Source organism: Talpa europaea (assembly GCF_964194135.1).
Source record: "Talpa europaea genome assembly, chromosome: 14".
Classification (NCBI taxonomy): Eukaryota; Metazoa; Chordata; class Mammalia; order Eulipotyphla; family Talpidae; genus Talpa; species Talpa europaea.
The window spans coordinates 92,123,801-92,138,588 of NC_140082.1; the positions used below are offsets into that span (position 1 = coordinate 92,123,801).

Genomic DNA, 14,788 nt, shown 5'->3' on the forward strand with positions numbered 1-14,788 from the left:
TTGAGTAGAAGATGAAAAAAAATTTTGACGTTGATTAATATCAATGATTAAAATGTTCTATTTATTTTATTAGAAGATCGGTATTTTCTATGAATTTTTAAAAGTCCTTCAGAGCCAAAGAGACCGTGAAATGCCGGTGACCAAATCCACACGCGCGCGCCGGCCCCGGCCCGCCGGGCGCAGCCTCCTCCGGGGCGCAGGCCGGGGCGGCACCTTCCCGCGCAGGGAGGACGAGCGGCCCGTCCGGCTTCTCGGCGGCCGCGCACTGGGAAGAGCCTGTGTCGGGGTCCGGGCCGAGCCGGCCCCTCTCCGGGAGCCAGAGCCCCCCCCCCCCCCCCCGCCCGAGGCCGCCCGGGGCGACGACGTCAGAGCTCGGCTCCCCCAACGCTTGTAACTCAGTTCCCCAAACCCGCGCGCCCGGGCGTCGGGGGAGCGGAGCCCCTGGCCCGGCCCGGCCCGGCCCGGCGTCTGTCCCGCCCGCCGCGAGTCCGATCCCAGCAGCGCGGACGGGGCGTCCCGCGGGCTCGGGCGGGGGCGGACGGGGCGGGGCTCGGGGGGCGCAGACGGGGCGTCCCGCGGGCTCGGGCGGGGGCGGACGGGGCGGGGCTCGGGGGGCGCGGACGGGGCGCCGACCCGCCCGGGCCGGGGGTTTCATTTCAAACGTGTATTTTTCCAGAGACAAATGAGATTAAACGGCTGGTTTTTAAGGACTCCCGTGTCGCCTTTTCTCGGGCTGGGCCCGCAGCCGACTTCTCCCTCCAGGGCCGCCCGGGCGGGGGCCCCCGGGCGCGGGCGGGGGGCCGGGCCGGGCCGGGCCGCCGGGTCTTCAGCCGCCTCTGCGCACCCGGGACCCGGCCGGGCGGGGGGGGGGCCGCGGCCGCCCGGTCTCCGTCGGGGAGCCCAGGCCCCTCTGCCGTGGCGGCCCGGCCCGGCCGGGGACAGGGCAGCGCGCCGCGCGGGCGGGCGGGCCGGGGGCGAGCGGGCGGCGCGGGGGGCCCGGCCCGGCGAGGGTCGCGCAGGGCGGGCGGCGGGGGGCGGGGAAGAGCGCCCGAGGCGGCGGGGCCGCGCTCTCCGGAGGGACGGGCCGGGACGCGCGGGGACGGCCGGGGGCGCGGGTTGGGGCCGCCGCTGCCCCCGCGGCTCGTCCAGCCCGGCCGGCGAGCCCAGGCCCCGAGGACCACGGCCCGGGCAGCGCGCCCCGGGGCCCTGGGGGGGCGGGGGGCCGCCGGGACGGTCGGGGGGGGCGGGGCAGCTGCTCGCCCCTGGTCAGGCGCCGCCGACGCCAGCGCCGCGGGCTCCCGCCGGGGTGACGGGCGCGGGGCGCGGGGCGCGGCTGCGGGGGGAGGCGGCGAGAGCGAGCTCCGCGGGCGGCGGGGGGCTCGGGGGCCCGCGCAGGGTGGGCCGCAGCCCCCCAGCTCATCCTCCCGTCCGCGCTGCGGGGGCGGGGCGGGGGCGGGGCGGGTCCCGAGGGCGAGGGCGGCGGAGGGGCGCGGCCAGGCCGGCCGCGCACGGCCCCGCGACCCCCAGACGGCCTCGGGCCGGGCTCCCTCCGGCCACGCGCCCCGGGGGCGCTTCCTAGCGCGACCCCCTGCACCCCTCCCGAGCTCGCCAGACCGCCCCGGGCTGGGGCCGAGCGGCGGGGTGCCCGGAGGCGGCCTGCCCCGCGCGCCCCCTGGACGGGAGGCGGGGAGCGGCGGGCGGCCTCGGCGGGGCGCGCCCTGGGGCGCGGGGGGGCAGAGGCGGGCGGGCTCCCGGGAGGCCCCGCCCCGGCGGGGGGCTTGGAGGGGAGGCGGCCGCGGCGGGGGAGCTTAAAAGCGGGGTGCGGCCGGGAGACGCAGCCGCGGCCGGGGCGGGAGCCGGGGAGCCGGGACCCCGGCGCAGCCATGGCCCGGGGGCCGGGGCGCGCCCCGCTGCTCGGCGGCCTCCTGCTCCTCGCCCTGCTGGCCGCCGGCGCCCCGCCCGGCCGGGACCCCCCGGAGCCCCGCAGCCGAGCCGGCGGGATCCGAGTGCACCCGCGGGGCAGCCTCTGGGCCACCGGTGAGTCTTCGGGCGTGCGGGGCCCGCAGCCTGCTCCACGCGCCCCCCGCGGCGCACACTCGCGTTGGGGGGGCGGGGGACCCCGGGACCCACCTGATCTCGTGGATGGGAAACTCCGGACGGGCGAGCGACTAGACAGGCCACTCGGCAGCTTGAAGCAGAGCCGGGGCTCCCCCTCCTCCGTCTGCCGCTGGCTGGGGCGCCTTTGCGTGGGGCCCCCGAGCCGCCGCTGGCCTCCTGGATGTCCCCTCTGCACCCCCACCCCCCACCCCCCCCTTGCTTCTCTGCTTCCCTCCCTGCCCTGCCCAGCCTGGCCACCCGCCCCCTCCGGCGGTGCATCTCCGCGCCAGCCCCCCGGGGGGGCCAGGGGTCAGGCTTTGCCGCCACCCAGGGGTCTCGGGCTCCTTGTTGAGAAAAGAGGTTTCTTTCTCCCCGCACCCAGGCAGATGGGGACCCTCCCACGGGGGTACGATCCTTGCTCCCCGACTCCTGTGCCCTGCCACCTCCTTCCAGGTCACTTCATGGGCAAGAAGAGTCTGGAGCCTCCCAGCTCCGTCCCGCTGGGGGCCGCTCCCCACCGCTCCCTGAGGGGCCAGCAGCTGCAGCTGAGTCATGATCTGCTCAGGATCCTCCTGCTAAAGCAGGCTCTGGGCGGGGCCCGGCCGCCCAGCACCTCACCCCCAGGTGAGCCAGCCCGCATCCTGCAGCCCCTGGACCCAGCGTTGAGGGCAGGGCATGATGGGTGTGGACCCGGAGAGCCAGGTGCCGGGAGTCCCCGGGGACCCGGGGCTCAGAGGGAGGCGACTCCCTGCTGCTCGGCTTGTGGTCATGCCCTCTGAGCATCCCCCCCCCCCTTGGCACTGGGACCTTCTTGTCCCAGGGCCCGCAGCTGTCCTCACCTCTGCCCCAAGGGTCAAGGGTCAGGCTTGGCCGAACCTCATGCACTTGTGCTCAGAGTTGGGACCCCAAGACCCAGGGAGAGAAAAGCCAGCTAGAAGCCAAGCCTGAGACCTGCTGGCCTTGCCCAGCGGTGCCCCCACCCTCCCACCTGTCGCAGCGACGCATGGCAGGTTCCTGACCTCGGCATTCTGGCCGTTCTGGGCTGCGCTGCAGGAAGTTTAGCAGCACCCCTGGTCTCGATCCACCTGAGCATCCCCCCACAACTGTGAGAGCCAGAAGACATAGCCGGTGGCCTTGGGGGAGTCAGGGACAGAGCCTAAAATCACACCTGGATGCAAACCACTGACCTCTGGGCTTCGGGACCTCAGAGCAGGAGCCTTGGTCACCAGCCTGGTAGAGGCAGCTTCTCGGTGCCCTGCTCCTGGTTGCATGTGGCTGGGCACCCAGGGCAGTGCCAGGGCCCCAGTGCAGGTGCTGGTGAAGGCAGCCTGGGCTCACGACCTAGCCCCCTAGGAGCTGTGTGACCTTAGACACGTGACCTGCCCTCTCTGGCCCATAGCCCTTGTGCATGGAATGGGAGCAAGGGCACCGGCTTGCGTTACAGGAGACACGTCTCATGCTCAGCAACTAGCCTGGCACTGGGAGCTCTTGGCGAGGTGGACGCTTCGCAGCCTGGGGTTCCTGGGCAGCACCGTTGCAGTGTGTGTCCCCTCTGTGCCCAGCTCCTTGTGCTTTGAAGAAAAGGGGAAGGTCCCACCCCAGCCTCATTCGGCTTCCTTGACCCCCGTGATTCCCAGCACGGCCTCGGGTGTCAGCGGGGGGGGGGGGGGGGGGCTGGTCCAGCCCGCAGGAAGGTAACTTAATGTCACCTGGGGGCTGCTGACGTGAAGACTGGAAATATGCAGGCCCGACAGGAATCCCAGAGGAAGCCGTACTTAGGGTGGGGGTGGGAGCTTCAGAGGTGAGATCCGGGCTGGGGCGGGGGCGGGAGGAGCAAACCAACAGCACCAGCACCGTGCGGGCGCTTGGCCTCCCTGTGTTCCTCTGACTGAGCACAGGGGGAGGCTGGGGCTGCTGCACTTCTGATCCCCGCTGGCCCTCCGGGAAGAAAGTGCCGAGGAGGCGCGGCCTCTGCTCCGAGCCTGCCCCGCCCGCCTCTCAGGAGGCCCGGCATCCGGGGCGGGCGGGATGCGCACCTGCTCCCTCTGCCGCGGCCAACGCTGTGTCCCCTCCGCGCAGAGGCAGCTGGCGCGGGCGCTGCGGAAGGGACGTCGCTGGCGGGGAAGGCGCGGTGAGGCGCTGAACCGGCCCCCCGGGAGGTGCTGACGGGGCCTCGGGGGCCTCGGGGCGGGCCGAGCGGTGTGAATCCCGGACTCAAGTCCGCGCCGTCTGCTGGCCCGGGGCATCCCCAGGACGCGGCAGGAAGACGCTCCCTCCGGAGCCGCCGCGCCGGCTGCAGCTGTGAATAAAGCCCAGTTCCCTCAGCGACCGCCTGGTCTCCTGCGGCGCGCGGCGGGGCGGGCGGGCCGGGCGGGCCGGGAGGCCAGGGAGGGCGGCTGGTCCCGGCCCCGGAGGGCCCCGACCCGACCCGACCCGACGGCTCCGTTTCGGCGGGCCCCTCGCCTCTGCCTCTGCCGGGGCGCCCGCGGCCCCCGGGCTCTGAGGGGCCCCCGGCCGGGGCCCGCTGACGCGCAGGGGCGGCCGGAGGCGGCGAGCACCCCTCCCGTGCGAGGCGACCTGCCGCGGCCGCCCCGACACGCGGGAACAGGCACCGGCCCCGCCTCAGGACGCTCGCCGCGCCGGGCGGGCCTCCCGGGAAGCCCCGCTTTGACGTCACTTCCCGGCGCCGCCCGGGGACGGGGCTTAGGCGCCCTGGGCCCCGCCCCGGTCAGCGGCCGCGCTCGCTCCTCGCGAGAGCACGCCCCGGCCCCGGAAGCTCGGGGCGGAAGTGGGAGGCGGAAGCGGCCGTTGCTATGGATCCCGCCGAGGACTGGCTCGTGGAGTCCTTGCGCCTGTGAGTGGCGCGCCCGGCGCGGGGCGAGGCTGGCGGGGCTGGCGGCCGGGGCACGGGGGGAGCCCGGGCGGGCCGGGCGGGCGCGGGGGGCCCGACCCGCAGCCGCCGGGAAGCGGCTCCCGCCCGCGGGCCCGCAGGGGCCTGGGCGGCAATTATTTGCGGCGGCCTCGGGCTCAGCTCGGAGCGGGGGCTCTCCGCCCCTCGGGGAGGCCGGCGCCCGCGAGCAGCGTTCAGCAGAGGCGGGCCGGGCTCGGGGAGGGCCTCACCGGCCCGGCCGCTCGCGCCGCGGGCGCAGGCCTGGGGGCTCGCCGGACACCGGTGACGCCCGTGCTTGCCCGCAGGTACCGGGATTTCCACGCCTTCGACCTCTCGGGAGCCACGCGAGTCCTTGAATGGGTCGGTGACAAAGGTGCGGTGCCCCCTCTGACCCGGAGGGCCGTGGAATCCCGCTCTCGGGCCGGAACTCAGGAGCTCGGCCAGAGGAAACCAGCGCTCCTCGGGCCAGCACTCTGCTGGCCTCTTGGTCCCTCGTGGCAATTCCCTGTGCTGCGCGCCAAGATCCCGTTTAAGATCTGGGTCTCTCACGCCCTCAGCACATGGCCGCGGTCCCTGCCAGCGGCAGAGGAATTTATCTGTGCTTTGGAGGGTTGGTGTCACTTCTACACCCAGCCATGGGTCAGAATCTTTCTAGCAATTGTCACAGCTAATTCTGCTGCTTTTTCCAGGGGTCTTTGTTGCCGGCTATGAAAGCCTGAGAAAAAATGAGATTCTTCACCTGACCTTACCTCTCAGACTTTCTGTGAAGGAAAACCAGGTAACTTGACATGTAAATGCTGAGCGTGTCTGTTCTTACCACCTCAGTGCATGCACAGCTCCTGCCTCTCCTAGAGATTGTCCTGGGGGGTTGGCGGTTGGCCCAGAAGGGGAAGCAAGCATGTAGACAGGGAAGTGCTCCGAATGCTCTGTGTTTACAAGGGCTAGAGGGAGAGGTCAATCTAAAGTAGATTTAGGGAGCCACTAGAGCATGGGGTGGTCAAAGCCTTTAGAGCGGTTCAGATCGCCTGGGTGGATAGAGTGCATAAGGAAGAAGGGGAGATAGCCAAGGGCAGAACCTCGATCCTCAGGAGACACACTGAAGGAATGAGTAGAAGATGAACCCACAGGACACTAGGAAGGAATACTCTCTGAAGGAGCCCCAGAGAAGGCGACTCTAAGACGGCCTGGGATATGACACTTGTGACATAGTGGGAAGGGCTGGTGAACGGCCCGGAAGGGGGTTTGGGATATGCCAGAAAGAAGGAAACTGCCGTGTCGGCCGCTGAGACATGTACTGACGGCAGCGGCTGCAGCTGAGTGGTTTCTATAGCTCCTGCAGGCCGGGAGCTGGCTCCTGCGCTCATCTGAAACACCCCTTTGAAGAGGGGACTCTGTCTGATTGGCTGCCGCTTTATCTTTTAGGGCTTATTTCCAGAAAGAGATTTCAAGGTATGCCATGGAGGATTTTCAGACAGGTCTGTCTTTGATCTGAAGCACGTCCCAGACACCAGGTACGGTCGGCTCTGAGACCCAGACCTGCCTTTCAGAGAGAGTGGCTGGAAGTCTCAGGGGATCCTCCCTCTGCCCTCTCAGCACATACTCAACACTCACACAGATCTAGAGACAGAAAGATTTGCTGGTGGCTTGGCGGTCTCTGTCCCCTGTGGCCCTGGGCGCCTGTCCCTTGCAGGTGGCCAGAGTTGCTGCAGGACAAGAACAGAGTTGCTCAGAGTGCCCGTGAGGACACACTGGGGCTACCAGCCCTGCAGCACAGGCTGAGAGTCCGGGGCAGCCTCCACTGGTGTCTTCCAGGCAAGCACGAACCCACGTGGAAGCTCCGCCCCTGACTGTCGGGAGCAGTGGTCCTGCCCTAGAGCAGGGTGCACCCCATGTGTTAAACGGGATGACTTATCTCGGTGATCCTTCCTGCAGGGACCTTTCCTGAGACGGGTGTGTAGGTGTCCCATGCTGAGTGGTCCGAGAGCAGATGGTGAGCAGCGTGGGGGGTGCACAGTGAGCTCCCCTGTCTTGCCTGAGACATCCTGCTCATTCTCAATAGGTTGCTGGTGACCAGTGGCCTTCCAGGTCCTTACGTGCAGGTGTGGCAGGCGGCCGAGGACAGCGGTGAGTGGATATGTTGGGTGGGGTTATAGGAAAGCCTGGTACATCCCCTTCCCCCACCCCCTAGTGTGAGCTAGAGGTAGCCCCAGCAAGGTGGTGCCTGTGCTGACCTCAGAGTTCTAGGTGACAGTGGGGAGACATCCTCTTTCTATGCCTCGTGACCGAGCGGCTGTTGCCACCTCAGGTCATTCGGCGGGGGGCTCGGGACTGTTGCCCCAAGAGCACATGCCCCTGGCTCCCAACAAGGCCTGTCGTTCAGCTCACCTCTGAGGCACTGCCTCCGGCAGCGCAGCCTCGACCCGCAGGCCTCTGCGGAATGCTGAGGTCACGGAACATGTGCTGGAGGAAATAACAGTTCGGGAGCTCCGTACCTGTGATTTGTCACTTAAGGTGTGAATGACGTCATCAGAGTGTCCTTTCCTTTCTCTTCCTTTATTTAATCCCCACAAAACTATAAAAAGCCAGAACCTGCTTTTGGAGGCCGGAGGCCTGCTGCGATCCGTTGCCTCCCGTTTGCGAAGAGGCTGTCAGGCAAATTCAAAAGGAAACCGGGGTGCTGCTCACTGTTCCAGACTGTGCCCATGGCACGGGGGCGTGTTTTTCCTCATCCTGCCCTGCCCCCTGCCCGCGGCCGCAGCCTCGAGTGACCACTGCCTGCCAGGCCTCCTTTAACGCGCCCTCCCCCACAGATGTCATTAAAGACGTCGGCGCCATCGCTGTGCCTGAGGAGGAGGAGGGCCTCTGGCCCAGGGTGGCCATCTTCTCAGCGGCGTCCCCCGCGGTCCTCCACGGGGCCAGGCTGGGCAGGCTGTGCATCGTGGACCTGGAGTCCCAGAAGACCAAGTTCATGTCAGGTATGGCCGCCTTGCCCCTGGCCTGGCCCTTCTGGCATAGCTCGGCCACATGTGAACCCGAGTTCCATGCTCAGTGCCAAACTGGGCACATGGGCTCCCTGAGGCTCGGGTGGGGGCAGCAAGTACAGACGACCGGGTCATTCTTCCCCCTGGGTGGGCGGCTTCCTGGGGGCAGGACCTGGGACCAGCCAGCCCAGCCAAGGGGCCAGACCTTCTGACCCCACGCGGTTCTCATCCCTGTGTCTTCAGGTATCAGTGACAGCGAGGCGCTGAGCAGCCTGCAGGTCCTGGATGCAGACACCTTCGCCTTCTGCTGTGCCTCAGGCCGCCTGGGGCTAGTTGACACTCGCCAGCAGTGGGCGCCCTCAGAGTGCCACCACCCCAGCTCTGGCGAGGGGCCTGGTGGGGGGAGGTGGTGTGCAGAGGTTGGGGGCCAGGGCTCCGGGCCCCACATTGCCAGCCTTGGCTCAGATGGGCAGCTCTGCCTCCACGACCCCCGGGATCTGTCCCACCCCGTGAGCACAGTCCAGTGCCCGGTGCCCACGCCCAGCCCCAAGCCTGAGCTGCTGCGAGTGACCTGGGCCCCAGGCCTGGACAACTGCTTGGCCATCTCAGGTACTGCTAAGCAGGACTTCGTGTCTGTCAAGACTAACAAGAAGGAGGTGGTAGCCCCATAGTCTGTCTGCCCCCCGAAGCTGCCCCAGAGCAGCTCCAGATGCGCTCTCCAGGGTCCTCAGCGGGTCCTTCTCGCCCTGGTCCCTGAACCCCCACATGCAGAGCAGACTCTGCCTGTTCCACGGGAGGTCAGTTCTCTGGCTGGTGGAGAGGCCCGCAGACAGCAAGATGGGGCAGCAGGAGCTGGGCCAGAGGACGGGGGAGGCCTCAGGCATGCTCAGCCTCCTGGCTTCGTGAATCACGACACCAGTGGGTCGGCAGCCCGGCTCCAGCCTGGCAGTTTCCAGTCGAATGAGAAAATCAAAAAGACAGCAGGAAGGAACCACTGAGGAGGGAAGAGTTTGAAAGGCCAGTGGAGAAGACATGAGTGGCTTGTTGGCAGTGGCAAGACCTGGAAAGAGCAGAAGAGAAGAACCGGGCTCGTCTAGAGGGATGGGCTCTTTGGTGACAGGAAGACAGCATAGGGGTGGGTGTGGGCATGGGTAGGTTATGGGGTGCTGAGGTGACCTCTAAAGGCTCCTATTTCCCCCCCCCCAAGTCGAAGACAGGGCTCTCTTGGAGGTTCCAGAGGTGGAAGCTTGGAATTGGGAGAGGGGCAGGGAACGTCGTGACTAGCTCCTACCAGTGGCCGCGGGGGTCCGAGGGGTCTTGCCAGTCTGGGGTTGACATCAGCCCCCGCCCACAGCAGCTACTCATCATGACATGACGTGCCCTCAGGACAGATGTCACGGGCATCTGCTGACCTTTTAGTAGCTTGTCACCACGAGCGCCTCATCCTGTCGCCTGTTTTGATGCCATAGAGATTCCAACTCTGCCCTCTGGTTCTTCCTCAGGTTTTGATGGGACCGTCCAGGTCTACAACATCACGTCTTGGGGTGGAACAGGGAGCCAAGTGGAACCGCTCTTCACTCACAGAGGTCACATCTTCCTGGACGGCCATGGGGTGGACACTGCTCCGCTGGTCACCACCCACACTTGGCACCCCCAGAAACCGAGGACTTTGTTATCAGCCGCAAGTGATGCCTCTCTGCATGTGTGGGACTGGGTGGACCCCGACACCGCCTGCTGACACCAGCATCTGGGAGGAGGGGTTGCTGCTATGTGCAAGGACACTGGTGTACGACCACAGAGGTTTACGAGCAGGCCCCACTCCTGAGACAGCTAAGGGGGCACTTGTAGTGGGGAGGGGTCCTGTGTGTAGGGAGCAGAGGCTGAGTATTCACCTGAACCAGGCGTGACTGAAACAGGACAAGCCCCAGGCACTGAGGATGGCCCACATGCTCGTGACTGCAGGATGTGACCCAAAGGTAGGTACAGCCAGGAACAACAATAACAGGATCTACTTAAACTGTGACAAGGGAGCCTGAGAGAAGGCAGAGAGAGGCGAGCACACTGCCTGGTGCCTTCTGCCACTCCAGTTGTGTCAGCTGAGCAGAGACTGTGGTTCCAGCCCAAGCTGCGCGGGCGAGCTGGCGGCTCCTCCACAGACAGCCCTCACCAGCAGCCTAACTGCCCAAAGGCCCCGCTCTTCCTGTGCCCACCCATCCCCTCTCAGGGGGTGGAGTCTGGAAAACCCCACCCACCATCGAGATAATACAGGGTGGGGTCTGGAAATCTGCAACTTGGAGCCCAGAGTTCAATGAGGGAGCCATCCAGCGCTCCCCTTAGTTCCCCACTTTCAATGTCAGTGTTTCTGCGATGATGAAAAACAGATGTCTGGGTGTTGGCGTGTGGCCTCAGGAGTTTTCTCTGGAGTTGCAGTGTATTCAAAGGACACGGCAGCGGCCAGGTGCGGCCAGTGTGTTAGGGTCCTCCATTTCTGGAAAGTAGCCAGGCAGGCTGAGCAAGAGAGAAACCTCTCCAAACTGTTTACAAGAGAAACTACATTAAAATCATTTTCTCTCTGCCTTCATCCCCGTTCTTTCAACTTGTACAGCAAAGTACACTTGTAAGCGAAGTCTAATTCCAGTATTTTTGATCTGTTTTTGCATTAATTCAAGAGGAGAACCCAGTAGAATTCTGGTTGGCTGGTTGGGGTTTGCCACAAGGGGACTTGAATTCTCAACATTCAGCCTTGGGGCTGTTCAGAACTTGGGAGCCATGTCACAGGATGCTCCCACCAGGCTCACCTGCAACATTTGTACCTTCAGGTAGAGCTCCTCGAGGTCTCCAGGCTTTTCTCTCTGGGTTTTCCAGGCCTGCTGAGAGGTTAAGCTGCTCCACTCTCCTGAGAGGCTTCTAGAATCCTATAGGCAAGGTGGCAAGCTCTCCTCTGCGCTGAAGGAATCTGGAGTTGTTGCTCCACCGCCGCAGCCATCCTTTAGTCCACAGGAGAACCTTGCAGCTGTGCTCCGGGGCACAAACCCCTTCCTTCCCCCTCCCCATTTGAGAAGCCACTTGCAAGTAGGTTTCACTAAGTAGACCTGGAAGCTGCAAAGCCAGAGCACACATTAGAGTGAACGCTAGTGGAAATCAAGAGTATTCACCCTGCAGGATGGAGGTGAAGAAAAGGGGCTTCCTGCCCCTCTTCTCCATGGCTTGGTGGTCTGAGCCTCAGTTACTGGGGCGGCAGCTCCACAAGTGTGGTGATGGGGTCAAGGGCTGCTGACCTGGTGGGTAACGAGAGCAGCTCGAAGATGTTTGCGTAGCAGAGGAAACGCCAGTTATGCACACTGGGGGATAAAGATGGAGAGGCTGGTGGGGACAGGGGAGCATAACTGCCCGTGCCCCCGGCCCCTGGTCTTCGGAGCCGCACCCCGAAGTGAATATGCAGGACAGGTCGGGTCTGGCACCGGGGAGCAGCACCTTGGAGAGCAGCGGCCGGCGGCGCCTCCAAGGCGTCTCCCGGGCCGGGTGCTCGGCTCTGGGCTGGGGGTGGGGCCTCCCCAGTACTGGCCGCGCCACTCTCCCCGGCGGACATTCACCCGGTGCGGGTTACCGGCCTTAGGAGCAAGGGCCATAATCGCAGATTCGCGGGGCGGCAGCCTGGGAAAGCGGAGGCCGCTCGGGCTTCGACGCCCCCAAACTCGAGGCCGCTGCGGCTCGGAGACCCCCTGGGCTCGCCCGAGGCCGCCCAGCCGCTGGGGGCAGGAAGGGGGCCAGGCCCCGCCCTGGGCGTGACCGACCCCGGCGGCGGGCGGCTTCCGGGAAGCGTTACGGCGGAAAGGGGGGCGCCGCCAGCACGAGGGGCGCGCCCGCCGGGGGCGAGACGCGGGGACTCGGCCTGGCCGCGGCGCCCCCGGGCGCCAGGACCCCGAGTCCCGGCCCGAGACACCGGAAGCGGAAGCGCGAACCCCAGCGGCCCCGCCCCGCCCCGCAGACTGACAGCTGCACCGGCCAATAGGGCGCGGGCGCGGGGCGCGCGCGTCGGCGCCGGGGCTGAGGGGCCTCGTCCGGCTGCCCGCGTCCTCCGGGTCCGCCGAGGGCGCCGCCCGCCGTCCTGGCTCGGCGACCAGGGCAGCGCCCGACGCGCCCCCTGTCAGCCGGCGTGGCCGCGCGGGGCGCCCGCCGAGGGGCCCTTTCCCGGAGCCGAGGTGAGCGGCCGGGGCGCCGGGGCTCGGGCCGGCCGGACTCCGCCCGCGACCTCCCCGCCCGCGGCGCCGCCGGCCGTCAGCCCCGCCGGGGCCCGGAGCCCGGGGTGGCCTGGGCCGGGCCCCTGGAGATGGAGCGACGGGGCGCCGGACTCTCCGGTTCCCGGGACTCGGGGTCGGCGGGAGCCGGCCCGGGGCCCGACCCGAGAGCTTGCCGGGAGCACGCGGGGCGGGGAGGCCCTGGTCGCCGGAGGCCGGGCTCGCGCGCGCGGGACTAGGTAGGAAGCGGGGAGCTGCGGGGGCCGGCCCCTCCAGGCCCTGGGGTCTCGTCGTCCCGCCTGGAGACCTGCGGCCGCCGCGGTGACGGGATCACCTGTCAGAGGTGTGACGGGAAGGAAAGACCAGGAACCCCGTCCAGAGACGGGATCCTTCAGCAGGCGCAGCCTCCCCCCGAGCCTCCAGGCCACCCGAGGCCCGCTGCAGGCCCACCTGAGGCCCAGCAGGGTCCCCGCCTGAGTCCCTGTAGGAGAAACAACCCCGGCAGGAGAGACGGGGGACAGGGCTCAGCCCTCCTCCGCCAGGAAGGGCCCACTATCGTTATGGGTGCTCTTGACACCCGCAGGGAAGGCTAAAGCCAGCTGCCAATGTCACTTTCATTTTAATGATTTCTCCATTTGCTCCTCAGGTACTGTCTCCTGACTTTAATAACAGTGGACTTACCTGACCTCAGGAGTCAAGGGGTTAAGCTACAGGTCTGCTAGGCAAGTGACTTAATGAACCTGTCTTCTGAGTCTGGCCCCTCCTCAAGTGGTGACAAGGTAAGGTAGGGACACGCACCTACATCCCAGGGTGCTGTCAAGACTGAGGGGCATGTGAACCTGGCAGTGCCAGTGCTTGGTAACTTCGCTGTAAATTACTACTAGAAGCTACTATGGCTCTTTGTAAACTATAAATGCAACCCAAAGGGAAAGGAAAGTGCATGAAAAAAAGAGGAGGAAATCTCATTATGACTTGCCTCACATTATGAAACCTCTAATGAAAATTAGACTTTGTGGGTATATAGTTCATGGCACAAGCCTGTGGAGAACCAATTCTGGGCAGTTCCCAGCACTGCACCCATCCTCTACGCCAGAACTCCTGACTGGGCTTGGAGGAGACAGGGAGCCTGAGTGAGGACTTCTGAGCTGCTGCTGATTCCTTTTTTCCAAGATATTTTGTTTCTACTAGACAGGGAGGAGTAGAAAAGGAAACTGGTCATCTCAAAAACTACTATCAGTTTCTTTCAGGTTGAGATGTGAAGGGAAGAGAGATCCACTGTCTTCTTAATAACAAAACCACAAATTCTAGAACTTTATAAAGTTACCTGGGAAGCCATCCAGGCAGATGGGAATCTTCCTCCTACAAAACTTCACAAAGGTCATGGGGTTTCTTAATGACAGCCTTTCGCTGGCACCTAGCATAGAACGTAAGTCTTCGGTAAATGTTTGCCAAATAATCGAAGGAATGGGGTCAAAGATGCGGATGGCACAGCCAATGTGGTGTGGGTGAACAGGTGTCACTGCTTCAGTTAGACACATTCTTGTGTCTGGTTTTGTAAATTCTGCATCATTACCAGTGGAATCATCTGCTAAGAGGCCATCTGGCTCCTCCGCAGAAGCTGCTGTTCCGAGTCTTGGTCAGCAGATTGATGTGCGGTTGGCACAGGGCAGTAGAGAGATGTATGTGCTCACTGAGCACTGGTGTGTTCTCTGCTATATGATAGTTTCTCCTTCCCGAGATGTGGGTCACTTTCAGCCCAGGGCAAGAGAGGTGTGTGCTTGATGGGGAAGCGAGTCAAATTTAGGGGGTTTTTTATTTTAAAGATTTATTTATGCATTTAAGAACTGGGGTACAGGCCACAGGTGTGGGAACGTGAGAGGATTCACCAGAGACAGGGTGGGGAGCAGAACAGGCGAATCTACTGAAATAAACTGCTGAGGGGGGCAGCAGGCAAGCCAGGAGAGGTCTGCTGTGCCATGTGTGTCAGCTTCCTGGTGGGGGATTGAACTCATGCTGCAGTGGCTGCGGACAGCTTCACAGTGCTGCATCTTAACCCCTTGTGCTACCAGGAAGCCCTTTTTGGGTTTTTAAAAGATATATTTACTTACAAGAACTGGGGTACAGGCCAGAGGTGCAGGAGGCTAAGAGGATTCACCAGAGACAGAGTGGGGAGCAGAACAGGCAGATCTACTGAAATGCACTGCTGAGGGGAGCAGTGGGCAAAACAGGAGAGGGCTACTGTGCCATGTGGCTTCCTGGCGGGGAATTGAACTCACGCTGCAGTGGCTGCTGATAAAGCTTCATAATGCTGACACTTAAGCCCTTGCACCACCAGGGAGGCCCCCAAGTTTAGGTTTTTAACACACTAGGGGCTTCCATGGTGGCGAGAGGTTAAAGACAGCGCTATCAAGCTCTCGCCAGCCACTGCAGCACGAGTTCATTTCCGGGCTGGCCAGGGAGCTACCCACGTGGCACAGACCTCTCCTGTCTCCCCGCTGCTCCCCTCAGCCGTGTATTTTAGTAGATCCACCTGTTCTGCTCCCCACTCTGTCTCTGGTGAATCCTCTCTCACTCTCTCTCTC

The 14,788-nt window shown here is 64.7% G+C and overlaps 2 protein-coding genes across 2 annotated transcripts; both read left to right on the top strand.

The window, feature by feature from the left end:
- Positions 1–1,852: 1,852 nt before the first annotated feature.
- Positions 1,853–4,232, top strand: NMB (neuromedin B; the record flags this gene model as incomplete). The annotated part of the gene is made up of 3 exons (XM_084254113.1): positions 1,853–2,037; positions 2,551–2,721; positions 4,177–4,232. The coding sequence occupies exons 1-3, from the start codon at positions 1,884–1,886 to the stop codon at positions 4,230–4,232; spliced, it is 381 nt and encodes a 126-aa protein (XP_084110239.1). The 5' UTR covers positions 1,853–1,883.
- A 678-nt stretch (positions 4,233–4,910) lies between these two features.
- WDR73 (WD repeat domain 73) lies at positions 4,911–9,706 on the top strand (the record flags this gene model as incomplete). Its single annotated transcript, XM_084253066.1, has 8 exons — positions 4,911–4,951; positions 5,293–5,360; positions 5,677–5,765; positions 6,410–6,498; positions 7,047–7,111; positions 7,798–7,962; positions 8,212–8,577; positions 9,471–9,706. 8 exons carry the CDS (start codon positions 4,911–4,913, stop codon positions 9,704–9,706), a joined length of 1,119 nt encoding a protein of 372 aa, XP_084109192.1.
- Between the last annotated feature and the right edge of the window lie 5,082 nt (positions 9,707–14,788).